Source organism: Biomphalaria glabrata, chromosome 14 (assembly GCF_947242115.1).
Source record: "Biomphalaria glabrata chromosome 14, xgBioGlab47.1, whole genome shotgun sequence".
Lineage (NCBI taxonomy): Eukaryota > Metazoa > Mollusca > Gastropoda > Planorbidae > Biomphalaria > Biomphalaria glabrata.
Genome location: NC_074724.1, coordinates 25,664,506 through 25,687,484, shown reverse-complemented (window position 1 = coordinate 25,687,484; position 22,979 = coordinate 25,664,506). Strand labels below are relative to the sequence as shown.

General features: G+C 34.2%; 1 protein-coding gene across 6 annotated transcripts in view; it reads right to left on the bottom strand.

The window, feature by feature from the left end:
- LOC106072553 (hemicentin-1-like) overlaps positions 1–22,979 on the bottom strand; it is a 73,543-nt gene that overhangs the window by 34,771 nt on the left and 15,793 nt on the right. For 5 of the 6 annotated variants that reach the window (XM_056009717.1, XM_056009718.1, XM_056009720.1 and 2 more), the window contains exons 2-6: positions 15,862–15,971; positions 12,148–12,498; positions 4,632–4,804; positions 3,909–4,062; positions 528–684 (exon numbers count right to left, since the gene is read on the bottom strand). In XM_056009717.1, coding sequence (XP_055865692.1) covers positions 528–684; positions 3,909–4,062; positions 4,632–4,804; positions 12,148–12,498; positions 15,862–15,913 — 887 coding nt within the window. In that variant the 5' untranslated portion in view covers positions 15,914–15,971. Of the gene's footprint in view, positions 1–527; positions 685–3,908; positions 4,063–4,631; positions 4,805–8,788; positions 8,924–12,147; positions 12,499–15,861; positions 15,972–22,979 lie in introns of those variants that run through there. The other variant, XM_056009722.1, reaches the window with a different exon arrangement.

The following is a 22,979-nucleotide window of genomic DNA, read 5'->3' as shown; positions in this document are numbered from 1 at the left end:
CAGTCAATATGTAAAATAAATCAGCATTTCATTGGTGTTAAAAATAACTATATGACATATATATACGTGGCATTTCTCTAGTCTTGATGGGATCCTCTTTTCTCTTTACAAGACATAATAAGGTCAATCATGCAGGCAAAAAAGTATTTTTACATTTAGAGCATCTATATTATCTACTATGTACATGCATGTGAAGATATCTGTAAGCCTTGAATTTTCTGTTATTTGCCATTTCCTAGCAATGTTCTCCCAATGATATCAATAACCTAACACACTTCTCATGACCAACAGGACTCTTATCCTCTAATTAAACATAATTGTTCTCCTGGAAGTATAGTAAACATTTAGCATATATAACCTTGTTAGCTAGCTCAACTATTGCTGAGAAACCTTGCACTTAGCATTGGCATCTGAGATATTATACTGCCAAGATGTGACTGACTGACCTGACAGTTGTTAATTTTTTTCAGTCAGGAGTGATTCTAAAAAAAAAAGAAAAGGGGGTTATCTTTAACATCTACACTAACCTGGAGGAAGCATAAGCTTGAAATGACCACTGGACAGAACAGGCTGGTTCACAGGTTATAGTGCAAGTGATGGTCAAGTCTTCATTCTCATGCTTTACAATCTTGGAATCACTTACAATTGCTGGATCCAGGACCATATCACTGGACGAAGGTTTGTCTGTGAATTATTTTAAGTACATTTAATTTTGTTGTCAGAACTATGAACAAACATAGCCAGGGCTATATCACAGGATGAAGGTTTGTGAATTATTTTAAGTACATTTAATTGTATTGTCAGAACTATGAACAAACAAACTGTTTTAATAGATTATTTATAAACAACTCTTAAACAGTAGAGACTGTAAAAAAGCCAAAGGTTAAACTAACCACTAACTGTGTCACATACTTAAAATAAATATTGTATGTTTCTAATGTCAATAGGAATCGTGGTACATATTTCAGCAGTTCTCAACCAAAATGTCAAGCATTTTGTACACAATTTTTGACTATGTATTTGAAGATTTGAGCATGAGCAATTTGTTTTTTCAATACATGTATTTGACCTTAACATAATACTATTACTTTTAATTCTTGGCATCACTATAGATAGAACAGAAAGAAGGGCTAAAAATGTGATTTCAGCATGAATTAATTTTGTAATTCAATAAGTTTCACCACTAGTAGCACCCCTTGTTCTAGATATTCTTAGAGTTCAAGGTTCAGTGAATGCTTTCATGAAGATAATGACACAGAGAAATAAAATCAGAGAACAAAAAAGGGGGGCTTTTTTTAGTTGCTTGATTTATTTGAAATGTTTGTAGTTGAATAGGGTTCCCGTTCATTTCATCCCCTAGTCAATTCATCCCCCGGTCATTTCATCCCCTGTTATTTTCATCATCTGATCATTTTATCTAACAAATAGAAATTATAAAAATCATGAAATGAGCAATATTTAATATATTCATTTTTTATTTAAATGACAAAAAGTGTAACACATTAGATAAGAATACAATTAAAATTAAACTATAAAAATTTAATATGTATAAATATAGAGGTAATGTAAAAAAGTGTTTTTGTGTTTATCTACATCAATAAGATAGATTGGCTATCATTTGTAAGTACAGAAGACGATCCATTGATTCATATTGCTGAACTATGTTTGTAATTCTCTTTTACAATGTTAATGTTAAAAAGTAATTAAAGCAAAACGTCTATAAGCGACATGATATTCTGAGGATGGATGAATTCAACCTTTATTAGAACAAATAAAACCTCATTTTAAAGCTAAAAATGAAGCGCCCATTATCAAGAAAGAGCAATTGAAAAATAAAATAAAGTGAAAGATGGTTGTCAGGAGTTATCAGCGGCATGATCATAAGTATTCTAATAATCTCTTAAATAATTTCCACTACTTCCACCACACCTTGGCCTTTGATGATAAGTTATCGGCAGCATGATCATAAGTATTCTGATCATTCTCATCTCTCAAAAGATTTCCACTACTTCCGCCACACCTTGGCCTTTGATTATGTCATGCACAGGATAATATTATAATATTACATCTCCCAATTCAATAGAAGCGCTATAGCTAAGTACACATCCAGATTTACAATATAAGATTTCTCATCAAGAATGCAAAGTGGAAGAGGAAACACTATAAACGCATTAGTAACATGTCAAAAAATATCAAAAAGCATTCTACATAATCATATTTATATATTAGATGAAATAAGGGCTTAAAGTCAAAGCCTAACAGCACAATTAAACAATGAAAAAGAAAAATATTTAATTGGGGATGAAATGACCAGGGATGAAGTGACCGGGGATGAAATGACCAGGGATGAAGTGACCGGGGATGAAGTGACCAAGATATTCCAATATCTTACAAAGTACAAGAAGTTATTATTCATCTTGTTCTTACTTCTCATCTGACATATTGGAAGGATAAAAATCTTTCCTGAGATAAACTGCACTGTGGTTTCTTGATCCCCCAAAGTTTGTCTTTGAGACAGTAGAAAGCATGTTAATAAATGTGATTATGAAAAATATGATCAGCATTTGCTGTGCACTGTACTTAGTTGAAAAATTATCTATTTGTCATAGCTTATGCAAAGTATCATTTTGCAGTTTAGGTGATGGTTAAACCTGAGATGAACTCTCATGGCCCCAATACAGATCGAGTTACCTGCCAGACATGTACCCCATAATTCTCAGTTGGCGGCACACAAAATATGTGACACTGTCTCCTCTGAGTCAAAGTTAGGACAGAACCAGACAAAGTATGCACCAATTGGATAGTGTCCCATCCTGCACTATTTTTGTTTACCCTTCACACTACCACCATGGATCATGACAGTCCAGGCTTGGCTCATGCTACTAGATACCCCAGGTTCTCCCAGAATTTTTCATTTGTGTCATAGCATTCAGAAACATCGCTGGTGTTTCATGGTTAGGGGGTTCTGATCAATCTGGGCAGACTAGTAGGGCCCTAAACCCAGCTCTATCAGGATCCTTAACCACCATCTGTACAACAATAGATGGCAGTTGTAAGATAGGAATTTAATGTGATGACATCTGTTTTAGTTTGGTAGAAGGTATGTGCCTTTGCGGTGAAATGGTTAAACCATTTTGTTTGATTGTCACGGATGAATGTGTGTATGTATGTATATTCTATTTTTACAATCTGCGCGAATGACCGGAAGTGTGTTGGTTGTTAGACAGAGACCAGCGTGTGTGTGATATGCAGTAAAGCTGATTAAAGTTTATGTGTTTGATCTAGTGGTTTCATTGTTTTATTTCGTTAACTAGAACTGAACCAGGGACACCTAGACGTATCGAGACCTAAGGTAGAATCTATCGAGTTATTATTATAAATATAATAGGAAAGCTGTGATAGATGGCAGTTGTAGGATATGAATTTAATGTGATGACATCTGTTTTAGTTTGGTAGAAGGTATGTGCCTTTGCAGTGAAATGGTTAAACCATTTTGTTTGATGTTAGTCTTAATGACATTCTTCAATGAAGTGATAGTTCTCTCTGCTTTCTCCATCCCTAATCTTCCTGACACTCTTAGCATTTTATTTCCCTGGATTTGTATGTGCTCTAAAATTAAAACAAGAAAGAAGACTAAATGACTAGAGGAATAGTTTGGTAATTCTATTGCTCCTTTTTCTGCTCTGAAACTGCATGCAATGGATTTATCTACTTTTTGTAAACATGTTTCTCTATATTAGACAGTTGTAGAGGATTTAGTCATCAAAGCTAGATTATGTTAAAAAGTATCTAATGTAGCATAATTTTTTTTTATTCACTTTTTGGATTCATAAGAAGGACAATAACGTAAATAAATTAAATTTTTGATTTCATAAGGTGGACCATATTCAAACAATATTATCACTTACATTCAGGCTTGATCTCATAAGGTAGACTTGGGTCAGAGACTGGTGCATTATTGATATTATCAGCCTTGTCTGATGATGTACATGTAAATTTACGCCCTCTGTCAAGACGTTGTATGTTCAGTATTTCAAGATGGCCGTCAGCATTCATAACAAACTGTAAAAATAAATACACACTTGAAACAAAAAAGCTTTTTTTTTTAAAGAGAAAAAAGTAAACAAATAAATTATTTTCTAAAATACTACTGACCATTGTTACATGCACATTGTAGTGTGAATGTGGAGTGGTGCAAATGCATGTTGAAGGAAGAGAAGCAAACCAAAATGGAGGAATATAAACAAAATAATGTTTACAATGTTAATTATTAAATTAAATTATTTCTACAACCATCATTTTGATGTTGGTGTTAATGTATTGTTAAAGAGAGTCTCATCACATAATAAACAAAATAATGTTTACAATGTTAATTATTAAATTAAGATTAAATTATTTCTACAACCATGATTTTGATGCTGGTGTTAATATATTGCTAAAGAGAGTCTCATCACATAATAAACAAAATAATGTTTATAATGTTAATTATTAAATTAAGATTAAATTATTTCTACAACCATGATTTTGATGCTGGTGTTAATGTATTGCTAAAGAGAGTCTCATCACATAACAACCTTCAAGTGATATATCCATTTTTATTTAATAAAGCTCATACTGCAAAAGAGACAAACCTTGTTTCCAGCAGGTATACCAATGATAGTATTTTGTTCATCTCTCCAAAGTATGTTTGAGTTAAGTCCATGGTCAGGTGGTAAACTTGTAGAGCTAGTGTTACAGGAAAGTTTTAGTGTCTGCCCTTCTAGAGCACTGGTCAGTGAAAGGATACTGGGTGGCTTGGGTTTACCTTAAAAGCAAGCATATTTATATTTTTAAAGTATTAACTATGCTACAAATTCATTCATATCCACACATGATTATCATTCATAATTGTTAAAGAATTAAACTCTGTAAGAAGATGTTTCCAGCTTTTATATTTGTTCAATCTAAATGGGTAGCTATTTTTTTTACAAAGCATATTGTGTTCTCATTTTCTGTACTTTTTCCAAAGCTTATATCAACTCATTCTGTCTGGTTAAAAGTTAAGTAGGGGAAGGTGGGGTGAAATGTCACAAAGGTAAGTTGTCACAAACACTATATCGATATAATGTGATGCGCTATCAAAAATGTGAAACTACAGCTGAGATGTTTACGGAAACATTTACAAATAGCTATAAAATGAAGTCGATACCTTTTCACATTTTAAAATTATCATGATTCATTGTTTTTGACTGTTCGGAAAGTGGAATTTTATTTTTGTGTAATTTTGTTGAAAAACACTTATAATTTTGAGATGATTGTCTAACATTACACTGTTTCATATCTCTGTGTATTAGTTACACATCGAAATTAGTTTTTTTCTTAAAGCTCGACCCAATAAAATGTTATTAAAATAAATGTTCTGAAAATTGTTGTGGGGCAAGTTGTCACACAGGTTGGGGTAATTTGTCACAGTTGTGACAACTTGCCCCAATGAAGATTAAGCGTTTTGAAAACAAATTTTAATATTAATATTTGTTTATTAATAATTATTTGTTTTATTGATTCCTTTTTATGATGATACCTAAATAGATACCTAAATAGTATTAAGCGACTTTCTCTTTAAAAAATGCTGTTTACAAAGGTTATGCCAGCATCAACATACAGAAAAGATGTCCTCCGAGCGCAACATTTATTTTATCAAAGAAGTTACCTAGTCCTACTATTTAGATAGGTTGGGAGTGGGTGCATTGCTGAAAGAAGTGAACAGATATTTTACAAATATTATATAGAAAAAAATAAACATTATTTTAAAGAAAAACCTACAGCTTTCTTTGTTATGTCCAAAACTTTTCAGAACCTCCACATATATATCATTCTTTCACTATGGCCAGTCAAGGAAACTACTACAAAAACAAAGTCTTGACTTAATATGCTATTTCTTTTAGACATAGAAAGATATGGTGATTTTTTAAATGTGTGACATTTTACCCCATGCCTGTGTCAACTTACCCCAGTGTGGGGCAAATTGTCACAACCTCAACCCAGCCACTTTTTTGTTGTATAACTTTGATAAATAAAGAGATAAAGTTTATTTCATTTACTCTAATTGTTGTCTGAATGTTTAAGTTACAGCATGTTAAGTTTGGTGAGAATCAATGAATTCTAAATATATTTAAAACATCAAAATCTGAAAACTGTGACAACTAGCCCCACCTTCCCCCCCCCCACACCCACACCCAATCTAGGATCAAGCTGAAATATTGCACAAGTATTTCTTTTACATGACAAAACAATAATCAATTTTTTTAAAATTAACCAATTAGGATTAGCTTTTGGTAATTAATAATTAGGTTTGGTATCTCAAACAAGGGAAAGAAATTATACTTGACTGATGAGGTGGTATTAGTTGAATTAGCCCCCTTAACAGTTTTGTAGGTCGCCACATTTAAGATGAAATAGCACTAAACAAAAATAATTGGTAAAAATATTTGTAATCGCAGAATTATTATAGTCATATCTATTACAAATTTAATTACATCACTGATCCAAACTAATTGATTTAACTATGCTTAATATAAGCTTTGTTTTTTTTTTAAAGTATTTTTTATGTTTTCATTGTTTAATTTAGAAAAGCTTTGTTTTAAGTTCACTTTTGTCAAACACATTTTCATAGTCATGTAATTTTTAAAAATTTTTCATGAATGGGTTTCGGAAAGCCATACACTAATGTTTGAATGCATGTAATCAGTAGACTTCCAACTGTAATAAAAATTGATGTGCAAATTACTAAATACAATCCCTGAATGGCATTGACTTGCAAATTTCAAAGGTTCCTTTTAATTTGAAGATTATTATGTTATAACCCAATCCTACTGCAGGAAAGCAAGGGTTCAGAAGGGGCAAGGTAGAAGCTTGAGAACATAGCTAAAAATTCCAAAGAACATATTGCAAAACTAAGATTAATCTTAGTTCATTTTTTTTTAATAAACAGTTCTGTAACTCAAGTTACTCTGAAAGTAATAGTTAGGAAAAAAAGAGTAATTGTATATTGTATAGGTACATAGGTAATACATTTTTTTTTAGTCTTAAGATTAAGGATGAGTGCAGTTATTTCACATGGCTTTGCAGACCCATTTGTGACTTACATTTTTAGCCACACTCAATGCAGACAAAATCATTATCTGTAGAGGGTCAATTAAATTCTCTTTTGCCCTATTTGCCTGCCTTTAGTAGAAGCTCAAATATGTGTCCCACTCCCTTTGCAAGAGTTCTCCAAATGTCTCTATCTGTGAAGTGCCTTAATTGCCACAGCTTTTGAACAATAAGTAGTCCTTCTACATTGTCCACAACAGCAGTCCACAGAATACTGTTATTTGTAGTGTAGTCTTGCCATCACATGCCCATGATGGAAAGTTACTCAGTGCAGGCACCTTAGATGGAAACATTTGAGAAGACTTATTGCTTTCTCAATAGCACCCAGGTCTCAAAGCTATAAGGAAAGGTTGTTTAACTCAGCTTGGTAGACAAGGACTTTTTTTGTTGGCAGATGGAATAATAAAATGGAGTAATCTAATCCACCACATTCTCCTTTGAAGGTTACCAAGAGTGATGCTAGCTTTCATCATCATCTGTCCCTTGACTTTAGATGTATGGGTGCTGTAACAGTTCACTTAACCAAATTTAACCCAATTCCCCTCCGCCAACTCTTTCTGGTCATTCATCAATATTACACGTATAATTTTTTTATGAGAGAAAATGGTGTATGGTAAAATGGTCCACCTTACCTCACCACCTGTCTTCACAAAATAAAAAAGAGCCATTGTTTTTCTAATAGTTTGCCTAACTGCTATGTGTGTCGGCTCTGTTAAAATTGTTGGTAGTTGTTGCTCTAAAAAAAAATAGATCTTTCTCTTTGCTGCTATTTGTATACTTCTTAAAAAAATTATATTAAGTTTAATTGTATCAATTAGTTTTAATTAGTCATGTAATTAAATTTGTAGTACATCTAGACTAACAATAATAAAGCTATAAATCTGCGCAATTAGAAATATTTTTACCAATTGTTTTTGTTTAGTGCTTTCTTAATCCTATCACTTGTCTGAACCAGTTGGGAAGGGGGTGGGGGGAAGAAGTAAGTATCTGTCTGAATGTTACTGTGATCACTTTTTAAATACATTACAAAAAAGTTGTACAACTTGAATAAGAGCTCAGGGCTCAAGCCTCCTCAAAAGGACTAATTGAGTTTATACGACCACATATGTTAAGTACAAGTTCTTTCCCTTGCTTGATACCAAACAAAATAATTAATTACCTATTTTATTAAATTATTGTTTTGTCAGGGACAAGAAATAATTGTGCAAAATTTCAACTTGTTCCAAGATTGGGTGTGGGAGAAATAATGTTTACAAAATTTTTACTAGACAGAGTGAGTTGATATAAGCTCTGTAAATAGAAAGTACAGAAAATAAGAAAACAATATGAGGTATTAAAAAATGAGTTGAATTAACCATTAATATTTGGAATGGAAATAAAGAGAGCACAGACAGATTGGTAAATTGTTAGATCTAGAAGACATCTAGAACTATATTACACATAGGTCATATGAAAAAACATGACCTATTTATTTTTATAATTGGTCTTGTTTATAATATTTAGACCCTGTCAGATCTAGATGTAAATCCTAACAAAAGAAAATGAAATACGTAGACAGAAAAAAGGAGAAAAACTAAGTACATTTTAATGAACACTTAGGAAAAGAAAATACAGTATTGTATTACTTTGCTTTATAGAAATACTAGCCATATGTTACCTGCGGCCCGTGGATCTTAATTTGCAAATCACTTTCGATATAGTCACTGAGAGTGTTTTGGAAAGAATTAAACGAAATAATAATAAGTATAAATAAATAAATATAAGTAAATCGAATGCGGAATGCGTAAATGTAAAAATAGTATGAATGGAGCTATCAAAATAGCTAATCGACTTAAAAGCAAGCATTTTTTGAAAAAAAAAACATTTGCTTGTAGGCTGACATATAGATCTTTTTGATTAAAATTTGAAATGAATAGACTTAATTTTGTATGTTCATGTTTTAAAGTATAGTATAAAGTAGATCTTGAGTTAAGACATAGATCTAGATCTACACTAATCTAGAGTTAAATATTGCCTTGGAAATAGCTCATTCTGCGCATGCGTGACCTTTTTTATTAGATGTACGCGATTAATGAATGAAACTGAGAATATATCTCAACACGGCTTCGCAGCTTTAACGAACGAATAATAAAGATTATTATTATTATTATGTGAAATGCTTTAGAAAAACAAATTTGAATGTTAATTTGATTAAAATATGAAATGAATGAATTATATGTTTATGTGTTAAAGTATAAAACTATCTTTGCGAAAAGAAGTTATATATCATTAGAGTTTTAGACCTAGGAATAGAAAGATGTGTAACATTACGGTATTGTCTATTGAAATAATTTAAGTCAGGAATTCTAAATTCGCAGATATAAGAATTTATGTAAAAAAATGCTTTTATAGAGTTGGTCAATTTTTTTTTTTTTGAGGGTCTTAAGTTTGTTTTAGGACTACAATACATAACCAAGGTCCCAGTAAGTAACAAAGGAACATTAGGCTAATGCCAAGTTTTAACAAGATTGGTCAAACGGTTTTGATTTTTATTCGGCACATACATACATACAAAAATACATATATACATACATATATACATACATACATACATACCATGGGCGTAGCCAGGATTTCTTTTCGGGGGGGGGGGTGGTTTGGGGGGTGGATTTTTTCTCCCCCCCCCCCGCGAATTTTTTTTTCTATATGTATTTATGTGTGTGTGTGTGTGTACATACTCTTTATTGCATTCTGACCATTCATTCTTTCGGAAGACGTTTATTGTGCCATAGAATAGGTTCTTCCACGAGTTAGTGGAAAAATTGTTGATTCCCCGCCAATACTAGCCCCCAAGCACTATTCTGATATTGAAAGCCAACAAAATGCATATTCTGAGGTATCTACAGTGCATTTTCCTGCTATTAAAAAGTTTTATTTCAAAAACCTAATGTGCTATTCTTACTGACTTAGACCCTTCCGCGCCGTTTGGCGCATTTGACGTCAAGCTGTTTTCATAAAATTGTAGATTCCCTGCCATTACTAGCAATGGGGTCTGGGGGAGCGCTAGGTGCTCCCCCAGCGCGGGGCGAAGCCCCGCCGTCAAGCACTATTTCTGGTATTGAAAAACAACAAAATGTATATTCTGAGGTATCTACAGCGCATTTTCCTGCTATTAAAAAGTTTTATTTCAAAAACCTAATGTGCTATTCTTACAGACTTAGACCCTCCCGCGCCGTTAAGCTGTTCCATAAAAATCTGTCACTGGTAATGTCTGAAGCCTCTTCTCACCTGCCTTGAGGACCTCAATGAATGAGTGGCGTCAAGTTGTACTAGGATATCATTGCAACTTTTCTTATGCGTAATTCATTTTGTCGGAGAACATGTCCCGCAAACCTCATGCGTCGCTCTATCACAATCTTACTAAAGGGTCGACTCCCAGTTCGGCATAGAATTTCCTTGATTTAAACCCGATCTCTATAACTGACTCCTTAAATCTGTCTTAGCCATCTTTGTTGAGCCACATTTAGTGTTTTTCAATTTCGGCAGATGACTATTCACTGCAGTTTATTAATGGAGCCCTGCCACTGGTAAAAATGTGTAACCTCTCTTGAATACGCTCTTGGAATTAAGTGACTGTAGTTTGCTTTAGATTTTATATCGAAAAGAGAAGTTTTATCGTCAAAATCATCTGTTTGGGGTTTTCCACCTCAAAATGCTATGTAAGGGGGATCTTAAACTCAAAACCATCTGGAGGGGTTTTAAAATTTAAAAAAACGCCATCTGTAGAAGAGGGGTTTAGTTTAAACTCAAAACCCCCGATTGGATTGGCTACGCTCAAATAATTTTAGTGTGTAATTTGCTTTTTTTTGTATATTGAAGAGGTATTTTTTAGCATCAAATCCATCTGAATGGGGGTTTAAACTCAAAACCCCTTTTGGCAACGCTCATAGCATTTTAAGTGCGTACTTTGCTTTTTTTCTTCAACTGATGATGTATTTTTTAGCCTCAAAACCCCTTTGGCAACGCTTATAGATTTTAGAGTGAGTAATTTGCTTTTATTTATATTGAAGAGGTACTTTTTAGCTTCAAACTCCACTGGAGGGGAGTTTAAACTCAAAACCCCTTTGACTACACTCATAACATTTTGAGTGTATAATTTGCTTTTGTTTTTATTATTAAAGATGTATTTTTTACCTTCAAACCCCGCTGAAGTGGGGTTTAAACTCAAAACTAAGTCAAAACCCATTTAGCTACGCTCATAACATTTTGAGTGCGTAATTAGCTTTTTTTTTATATTGAAGAGGGGGTTTATCGTAAATTTTGGAGGGGGGTTTAAAATCAAAATTTCCCTTAACTGTGCTCTTGGAATTAGGGGATTTTCGTTTGCATTTTTTTTGTTTTGTTTTATAGAAGAGGGGGAATTAACTGCAAAAACCCCAAGTAGGGGGTTTAAAACTCAAAACCCCTGGTAGGGGGGGTTTAAACTCAAAACCCCTGGTAGGGGTTTTAAAACCCGAACCCCCTTGGTAAGGGGTTTTAAACTCAAAACGCCCTGGTAGGGGGTTTTAAACTCAAAACCCCATTGGTTGTGCTAGGGCAAGTGATGGTTTAGTATTAAAATCTCACCTAAAATAAACAAAATTAAAGCAAAAAATCATTCACTAAATTCCGACCCCGCCCCAAGGGGGGGGGATTTCATTTCGGGGGGGGGGTTTGAACCCCAACCCCCCCCCTGGCTACGCCCATGATACATACATATATATATATACCGTATGCCTTACTTTCTACTTTATAGTATAGATGTTGGGATGAATATAAAAGCCTTTTTGTGAAAATTAACCACTGCTGATTTAATTGTGAAAAAGGCTTAATTGTTCTAGGTACAAACTTGTTAAATTTTAATTTTTTTTTGTCCACCCCAAGTTGGAGAAGTAGTGATGGTCAACTTGAACAATTAAAAATATATTATAGACATTTTAATCAATTGAATAATTTCATTAAATAATAAAATTTATTTCCAGAAACCTATATACTTACTAACAATAATCAGTTTATGACCACAGTTAGGTAGCACAGTTCCAGAAGCTCCTGCACCATCCCAACACTGGTACATGCCTGCATCACCTGACTGGACACCTGATATTGCGATCTCAACTTTTCTTTCTGAGGCTGAAGTTGTTACAGTTAACTTGTTTGTTAAGGTCGCTTCAACTTTAGTGCTAAAGTCAGCTTTGTAGATGAATAAAATATTTTGTGATCGACTTCCATCACCACGATCTAGTCTGATGACAACTAATTCTTCTCTAAGGCTCGTTGGTACATTAAAAGTCAGTTTTACATTACCATTCTCTAGCGATGCTGAGGGATTTGAAAGTTGACTGGAAACAACTAGAAATAAATTCATCCAACAACAAATTCAGTTTTTACAAACTTTTACTTTTACGCTTTCATTTCCACACAATTTTTTTCCAATAACAAAAAAATTTCCCATTTGGAATGCTTTAAATTCTCTTTAACTGAGGCTTTAAATTTACTTGAACTAAGGCTTTAAATTCACTTTAACTAAGGCTTTAAATTCTCTTAAACTAAGTGTTGTGTATTTATGTTTCCTGTTGTGTGTTGTGAACTGATCTGTTCTAGTGTGTCAAAATGTCATGGTGTCCAGGTCAGCTTGTGTGTGTGTGTGTGTGTACTGTGCTATGTGAACTGTTTTGTCATTCTTGTTCAATAAAGCCTAGCTTCAAGACATGTCTTCCTGTAGTGTTTTATTAGGTCACTACACTAAGGCTTTAAATTCACTTTAACTAAGGCTTTAAATTCACTTTAACTAAGGCTTTGAATTCACTTTAACTAAGGCTTTGAATTCACTTTAACTAAGACTTTATTTTCATTTTAACTAAGGCTTTAAATTCACTTTATCTAAGGCTTTAAATTCACTTTAACTAAGGCTTTAAATTCACTTTAACTAAGGCTTTAAATTCAGTGTTAACTAAGGCTTTAAATTCACTTTAACTAAGACTTTAAATTCACTTTAACTAAGGCTTTAATTCACTGTTAACTAAGGCTTAAAATTCACTTTAACTAAGGCTTTAAATTCACTTTAACTAATGTGTATTCTTTGAATCTGTACCTTGTCAACACTCTCTCGTGATTATACATTGAAAGATTCTATTCCAGGAGGATGTTCAGATGTAAGAAAAGTACCAGCTCATTTTTCAAGTTCAGGCTCTACATTACTGAAAGCACAATCTTGTGGAATGTGTACACGTAAAAAAGGGTAATTTCCCCATTTCAGTTCTTGCGATGTAAAGATGTAGTGGTGTAAAGGTCATCTGTTTCTATGACCAACGGTTAAGGAGAGTGTCAGTTTCACTTTCCCCATCTAGGTCATTTACTCAATTCATGACGTTTTTAACATCCCACAATTCAAATTTCCAGTCGTCAATGAGATTCGAACCCGACACCCTTCGGTTCGGAAGCCAAGCGCTTTTACCACTCAGCTGCCACGTCCCCTTGTTGACGTAGAAATAAAATTGAAAAAACAAACAAATCTCTGTTCAAGTAAAAAACAAACAAATCTCTGTTCAAGTAAAAAACAAACAAATCTCTGTTCAAGTAAAAAACAAACAAATCTCTGTTCAAGTAAAAAACAAACAAATCTCTGTTCAAGTAAAAAACAAACAAATCTCTGTTCAAGTTAACGCACGAGCTTAGCCTTCTTGAACCGAATCAAAATTCCCATTAGTAACGAACCATGTTGAGAATTACTTTCTTAGAGCACGTGACATGGCCTCGGGCAGTGAGTTTTAAGGTCGCCTTGCCCCTTGACCTAATGAAGCACATGAACCAGTTCTCTTTCTATCAAATCCTTGTCCCGATCGTCCTTCAAGCAGAATGCGACATTCATACTGAACTCGACATTCATACAGAACGCGACATTCATACAATTCATACAGAACGCGACATTCATACAGAACGCGACATTCATACAGAATATGGTATACTGTTTTTTTTCGTCCTCTATGCAGTGGCGACAATATGTGTCGTAGTTCTCTCAAAACCATCAGAAGTAAGCACCTATTGGACAGTGACAGACTCAGAACTGGGCTAGGACGGCCTGTTCCACACGATTAAGCTTCCACCAAGCATTCTCTTGGTCTGGTCTACTCAGCTGCCTAGGAAGCTCAAGGCCCTTTATACGAAGAATGCCCAACTGTCGTACCAAAGTGCCTTCAATCGGGTGTCGGGATGGTACACTCTAGAAAGTGCACGTCTTCAAACCGAAACCCTTTTATGAACCACTTGACCAGGGAAAGGCTTTTATCCGTGGCCAGGATGAAAGATTGGCTCTTCATCAACCCTCCTGTCCGGAGTCCCGCCTTATCCGAAGTGATCATGTATTCACACCCGATATGTCATCGGACACGGTCCCTTGAGCCATCGACACGGGGTCTCCCGAACCGTGCGAGGCCGGAGGCCGAGCCAACTTGGGGGTCCTCCGTATGCCTATAATGTGCCACCTCACCCGTGGTCGGACCATCACTACCCGTATGGCCCCGTTGGGGAACGAAGCGGTGGGGGTTTGGAAGAGTCTCATCATATAACAAAACGTAACACGTCGCCATTAACTTGAAAATCGAAAACTAAAATAAAAACATTAGCAACATAGCGTAACACCGTTTTGACACTGCAGCCGTTGGGCGTATATTGAACATATATATATAATAAAATTCAATAGCACAGAAGATATTTCAATTTGTATTGTGTCTCTTATCAATTTACGTTCCGAATCAAATTTTGTATATTGTTGATGTTAGCTTTTGGTATAGTAAGTACATGTATTCATGTCTTTTTTACAATACCTTTAATCAAGTCACTCCTTCATGGAGGAACCTATGTGGGTGGGCGGACAGCTGATATTAAAAAAGCAGCTCAAACGATTTTTCTAGAAATGTAACAATTGATGATGTATATCGCTGAGAAAAGATTTACTGGCTCGTTGGCCACACCATGAAAACTAAAGTTTGAACGTTATAAGTTTTCAAAGGAAAAATAAATAACTTTAAATTTGGCTAGAAAGTAAATATAGGTCTAGGTCCTACATCGGTTTTGAAAGGGCTATTACATACTTGAAAGGACTATTATGTTCTTGAAAGGATTATCACGTTCTTGAAAGGACTATCACGTTCTTGAAAAAACTATCACGTTCTTGAAAGGACTATCACGTTCTTGAAAGGACTATCACGTTCTTGAAAGGACTATTACATACTTGAAAGGACTATTATATTCTTGAAAGGACTATTATATTCTTGAAAGGACTATTATATTCTTGAAAGGACTATTATATTCTTGAAAGGACTATTATATTCTTGAAAGGACTATTACATTAGGGTATTTCTGAATGTCAGGCTTTATTGAGTCAAGAGTTTAATAAATTAATGTTCAGGAAAATGCTGCGCGTTGTCTTCGAAGTCTAGATCCAAATGCTTATCATTGGACTATGAAAAGGTGTACTAGATCGATACATTCGCTTAACCAGGATTCTTTCTCGAGGAGATGGGGAAAGGGGGCGGGGTAACAAAAATGTTTTTAAATCTAACATTCATTCATTTTTAAGAGAAAAAAAATCGCTCAATACGTGCAAAAAGTAGGTATAGTCTTTTTTTTTTAAAAGTATGTTAATGTTGTTCTTGTTACAGGAAGATGACAAAATAAATTAGATATGACATGTTTTGTGAGGTAAATACTTACAGGTAATTATGCTTAAAAGGAAAAAAGTAAACAATGTCGAAGAAGGTAACATGTTCCTTTAGTGTTGGCTTTGTAGCCAGTATAGTGTTAAGCCTCTCGTCTGATGCCTGCTATAAACAAGAAACAGAATAAATTAGTTTGCAATTTGTAGTATTTGAAAACAATAGCAGAAGAGATGTAATAAGGTATTGTTTTATTTAGAGGTCTTTGTTGGGAACAGCTTTTCGTGCTGTTGTGCTGTCCTACTGTTCGTCAATTAATATGTTAAAAAGTTAAAAATAAGTTTTTAAAAATGTGACATCACCATCATGTTGTGCTGATGATAAACGATTACCTTTTGCATTAAAAAACTGAAATTTGTATTTTCTAAGCAAAGTACTAAAATTTTTTTTTTTGTTCAAACAAGGTTAAAAAAAAGTTTTTGCCACAAAAATTGAATATACAAAAATTGTATATATCATTGTTGGTATGATGTCAATGTCATTCACATTTCCCCTTATCGTCTATAAAGTTAAGTAGGCAAAAAGTAATTTTTATTACAAATGGTGTTCCTTTTAATATATGCCTCTTAATAGTCAATCTTATAGTTAGTGTTGTGAAGTAGCCCTGGTGTATTAGAGTATGAGACTCTTCGTAACCTTCTTAACTTGTATTTAAAATCAGATTTCAAAATGTATATTACAATTTTACAAATATTGTTTCATATGTATGTATACAAGACTTTGTGTGGATTAACTCTTTCTCTTCTAATTGACGCTGCCAACGTTGATTTGACCCCATTAAACTAAATTGTTTTTTTTTTTATTTATAAACTTTAATTTATGTTGTGTAAAAAGAGCATGCATTCTCCTATAATTCAATACCAAATAGAACACTTTCTGGTGAAAAACAAAAAAGTTTAATCATAACAGGATAGTGAAATACAAATGAGCAAAACGAATAATACTATTGGAACGAGAAAAATAATTGCGGAGAGAAAGAGTTAAGATAAATTTTATTTTCAGATTATTTCTTTTTACACTTTTTCAATTCATTCAAATTTAGAAAGGAACAAAACGTGGCGTACTTCGCGATGGCAAAACCAAACGCCAAACAGGAAGTGATGACATATGAACATCGTCACGTGTCTCTCTCTCTCTCTCCGCCCTATCTTTTCATAAAGAAAATGAATACTACTAGTGGCTGCTTTGTGGTGAATGTAGAAATCTACTTTGATTTAGATACATGTTGTTTTTTTTATAAAGTGATTCACTTAAACACATTCAGATCTTTCAGGTAAGGAATAATACATTTAAATGCAATATATATAGTCCGACAGTTACGTTGGACAGGGCACGTATCCCGTATGGGGGACGAAGGTATGCCAAAGGCAGTCTTTTTTTGGTGAGCTGAAAGGGGATCCACGTAACAGAAGTGCCTCGCGGAAACGCTTTAAAGGCCAACTTGCCTTAGCTATCACAGAAGAGAGCACCTGGTTGCATGCGGCTTCAGAACGAGACAACTGAATGTCACACACAAAGGTCGCAGGATACAGATTTGAGACCAAAAGCAAATCCTCTGCCGAGGATATATATATATATACCAGGCAGTGATACAAAAACTTAAAATATTGCAGATGTGAGCGTGATAAAATATAGCCAAGGCCTTTTCGCTAACATTAAACGAGGACAGTTTTCTTAGTAATCGTAATCTTTGCTGCCCTTTTTTTGCTGATATAATCAGTAATATCAGGTGACCGAGCCTCGCTCGGATGAATAATTTTTGAAGGAAGGATATATACCCGAAGTCATTTTGGGAATATTGTTGTAATTACGAAAATGAACGATTGGGTAAAGACTCAATCCGAAGAGTTACTTTTTCGTTCTGTCAGTTCTCAATGTAATAGTACATGGCGATTAGAATAGAAAGTCCCCCTAACAGTAGGCCTATAGAAAACCACAGCTCACGTCTTAACGTTTTACATTGCTTCTTTCGCGTAAAACTATTGGGCTATTGTTGTAATTACGAAAATGAACGATCAGATAAAGACTACTAATCTGAAGAGTTGCTTTAGTGTTCTGTTAGTTCTAAGTGTAATTGCACATGGCGATTAAATATAAAGTCTCTTAAGTCCTCCTATAGTCTAGACCAACCACAGCTCACATCCGTCTTATAGTTTTACAATCCATCTTTTGCGTATAACTATTGTAGGCCTACTATTATTGGCTTGGAAGAAAGTCTTTGCAGTGTTACTTCTCAGATGGTTACGTTCAGACATTTAATTATGGAATTAGTATACATTCTATATGGCTTTAGTACGAAACATCAAGTGACGCAAATCTCTACGTTATAGGGTAAAATAGGCACTTTGTGACAAAGTAAAATGGCAAATTTTTTCTTAATAGACTTAAATCATTGCATTAGTTTTCTAAAGAAACGTTTCCGTGGGGCACCTCTGTTACGCCGAAAAATATGTTCGTCCCCCATACGGGATACGTGCCCTGCCCAGCCTGACTGTGGGACTATAAGAAGTTCGCAAGTAAGGCGCAGAGAAGCTGTGTTATAACCATTTCCTTTGTTTTGGTACAGGACAGTAGACACCGAAGCATGAACACATGGTAATAATTCACCAGCAAAATAATAATAATAATAAGGCTTGTCTTCGAGTCCGAAAATTAATGAGGATTGCAGCTGTGACCTACATATTTTGCCACATACAGGGCAAGCATAACCATTGTCCGCGGTGATCGATTAAGATTTTCTTTTAGCGTCTGCGTCTGTCCTCGGCAGCAGATTTTATTTTGGTCTCAAATGTGTATCCGCGTCCTTTGTATAGATGGAATTCTTTAAGTCCGACAGTTACGCTGGACAGAGCAGTATCCTGTATGGGAGACGAATCTCAGACGAACGTATGCCAAAGGCAGTCTTTTTTGGTGAGCTAAAAAGTGGTCGACGTAACACCGTAACGCTTAAAAGACCAATTTAGGCGCCAACTTGCCTTAGCTGACATAGAAGATAGCACAGAACGAGACAGCTGGAGGTCACCAGCAAAATAAACAACAATGTAAAAGGTATCTACACCACTCTACGCAATTAAAGAATAAACAATTTATTAAGCTCTTAAAACACAATAACTAATCATACATCGGCACATTTAATTTCATTACTTTTCTTTCATAGTTCTATAATAAATCAATCTACAGTAAGATGGTGCGCAAATGTTTAATTAGGTCTAATGGTTCTTTAAAACTTGTTCTTGTTTGCAAAGAAATATTTTAGTGTACTGCGATAAGCCTAGTGACGTAAGCAGCGTTTTTCCCGTTTACGTCATGGAAAATTTTCATTCATAAAACATTCTAGCCAAAATTAATTTTTCGATAATGAGCCATTTTCAAACCGATATAACGGTCGACCTCGAGCTTTCCCGATGTGGCCAATGAGTTGAGAAATTTTTTCTCACTAATATGCACATACCTTGAAATTTTAAAGAAAATCGTTAGAGCCGTTTTTGAAATAAAATATATATATATATATATATATATATATATATATATATACAAGAATTGCTCGTTTAAGAGTATAGGATTTGCACTAAAATGTAGTTTATTGTCTAGAGCAGTGGTCTTCAACCTTTTTTGGCCTACCGCCCCCTTTTCGAATGTTTTCTTTAAAAAAAATCCGCCACCGCCCCCCTCTAAGAAAAACAGTTATGAAGAAGCATGAGAAAGCAAATTTGAACAAAATATCATCTATTTATTAATTTTTATGCTGTCAATAACACTTATCCCGCTTGGAAGACGACCGCATGCCAAAGGCGATTGTTGTGAACTCCTTGGCCTATGACTGACGAGCCTTGAGGAGGACTGAGTTACAGATGTGCCCCCCTCCCCCGTGTGCGATATAAAGATTTATTCAGGCGCCATTTCGCTCTCACTGGCATAGAGGAAAGTACCTGGCAGCATTCTCTGGCTGCAGATAGCCTCTGAGAGAAACCGTTCGAGAGCTCTTACAAAAACTGCGGGACAAACATTTGATACAACGGCTTTGTCTGCATAAAATTCGTGAAAATATGTAGGTCGCAGTTTGGTTTGCGTAGTTATGTGATACACTGGACTCAGCCGTAATCTTCGGAATGAAAGGCAAAAACAGCCATTATGCAAAAATTATGTCAAATAATTTGCAGTGATTACACACAAAAATTAATTGTAAAGACTTTCTTTCAAATCCTAAGAATATTTGGGTCTACTGTTTTTAGGTTTAATTGTCAATTTAGTTTTATTTTTTAATATAAGTATTACTATTACTGAATTCACTACAAAATGAAATTAAGCTAATGGGAACCTTGTGCCTCCTTCAGTCTGACAATATTAGAAATTTCACGCTTTAAGTTAGCCAAGGCAAGGCGAAGGTCTCCTCTATTGGCTACATCCAATCTATTTCTTTGATTATTCATTAACTTTGTTTCGCACTAAATCTAGGTTAACCATGTATGTTTACTGAAAAGCTAAAACATCATTCCAATTTCGACCACAGTTTTGGAATTTTACTGAAACATTTAAATGCAGCCACATCTCTGTTGTGCCTCCAGGGGCGTAGCTAGGAATTTCCATCGTTTGGGGGCCAGGGGGCTTGACATCTCTTGGGGCCGCTGCATTTTGCGTAATATTTAATTTAATTAATTAAAAAAGCACAAAAAAAAACCTCCCCCCACCCTAGATACGCCACTGTGTGCCTCCTATGTTTAGATTCTTTTTACTGAAGACATAGTTTTGTAAATCTAGTTTTTCATGCAACTCACTTTGAACGTAGGTAACAGATGTTTAATAATTGTCATTTATATATATATATATATATATATATATATATATATATATATATATATATATATATATATATTTAGAAGCGAATGTAAATGGAATAGATATAGGTGTCCTTGGGCACTAATTCATTTGTCAATAAACAAGTGATGTGAGATTGTAAAATAACAATATATACTATGCCATCTTGAAAATGCTGATAATGAGAAACATATGTATTTGGAATGTCCATTATTCCTTCAAGTTAGAAGTACTGTAAGGGACTTATTGGAAGCAAACTGTGGCAATTAGGACGTAGGACGTAATCATCTTCTTTTTTGAAGTAACGTCTGTATTATATAAGATAAGATAATTATGTAAATGTTAACTTGTCTATTATTTTAAACAAGCTGCCAAAACTAAAAAAAAAAAAAGAGATTGTAAAACTCTTTCAAATAGATTTAATATCTTGATAAAAGAGAAAATGATATAATCAATGAAAGTCAATTTCTTTCCTAGCAGTCGGAGGTTCGTTTCATTCATTTAAATTAGATGCCTACCATATAAAACAATTTTTTACAACAAGATAACACCTTTTTCATCATTTGTTTCACAAAACTGTTGAAAGATGCACTTATTTTCGGCATGGGTTTGTATTTTATTTACAGTTTTATAATTAGATTCAAATAGAAATGAAATTGCGATCTAAACTTTTCTTGTGTATCATAACTCACAATGTGAATAGTGAATAGATTTGTTCTTTATTCTATATTACCCATGAAGTCTTTGTAGCGTCCAACCACTGATGGTTTCCTTTATGTCCCCATAAGCTACATAACTAGACAATTTTGAAAAATATTTCATCTCTAACAGTAAAAAAGTCTTTTTGTGTTACATATGTTTTAAAATAAATTTAGTTTTAATCAATTTTCAACAATATCAGAAGTATTTTTAAAAAAGCTATGCATTTTTCTAAGAAGCCATTAAAACATATCCTGCTTTGCTATTTTTTTTTTTGTTTTTAATATTGTTTTAATTGTAGATTTTTATAATTGTTCATGAATATTCTTAAATTATTTTTGGATATCGCTATATGTTCGTGAAGCCGACTTGGTTTCATAACCTCATCTGAAAATGCCATCAAAGTGGAACTTACTTTTTTCTAGTGGCAATTCACTAAATCTCAAGGAAATATTACATGACATCATGGGCGTAGCCAGGATTTTTTTTCGGGGAGGGTTTTTTGGGGAATTGGCCTGTATTTCGCTTTAGATTTTATATCGAAAAGGAAAGTTTTTTCGCCAAATCATCTGTTGAGGGGTTTTAAACTAAAAAATCTCTGGGTTTTTTTTTGTTTTGTTTTTAATTCAAAACCCCATTTAGCTACGATCATAGAATTTGGTGACTGTAGTTTGCTTTAAAATAATATTGAAGAGAGAGGTTTTCAACTCTAAACTCTCTGTAGGGGGATTTCAAACTCAAAACCATCTGGAGGGGTTTTAAACTTTAAAGAAAAAGCCATCTGGAGGAGGGGGATTTAAACTCAAAACCCCTTTGGCTACGCTCATAGATTTTATAGTGTGTAATTTGCTTTTTTTTATATTGAAGAGGTACTTTTTAGCTTCAAACCCCAACTGGAAGGGGGAGGAGGGTTAAACTCAAAACCCCTTTGGCTACGCTCATAGAATTTTGAGTGTGTAATTTGCTTTTTTATATTGAAGATGGGGTTATCGTAAATTTTGGATGGGGTTTTAAAATCAAAATCTTCCTCAACTGTGCTGTTGGGATTCGGGGATTGTTGTTTGCATTTTTTTTTTGTTTTGTTTTATAGAAGAGGGGTATTTAACTGCAAAAACCTCTGGTAGGGGGTTAAAATTCAAAAACCCCTGTAGGGGGTTTTAAACTCAAAGCTCCCTTGTAGAGGGATTTGTATCTCAAAACCCCCTGATAGGGGTTTTTAAAATCTCAAAACCCCCTGGTAGGGGGATTTAAACTCAAAACCCCCTGGTAGAGGGTTTTTAACTAAAAACTGCCTCGGCTGTGTGTGGTAAGTGATGATTTAGTATTAAAATCTCACCTAAAATAAACAAAATGAAAGCAAAAATCAGTCACTTAATTCCGTCCCCCCCCCTTCGGGGGGATTTCATTTCGGGGGGGGGGTTGAACCCCAAGAACCCCCCCCCCCCGGCTACGCCCATGCATGACATACCAGTGAGTTTTCGTAACAACATTTTATCAATGCTTTGTGTTTTTAAAAAGTTAAATTATTCTATTAAATGTTACCTTTAATGTTTTTTGCAATTAACATTTACATATCAACATATGTAGATAAAATAAACTCTA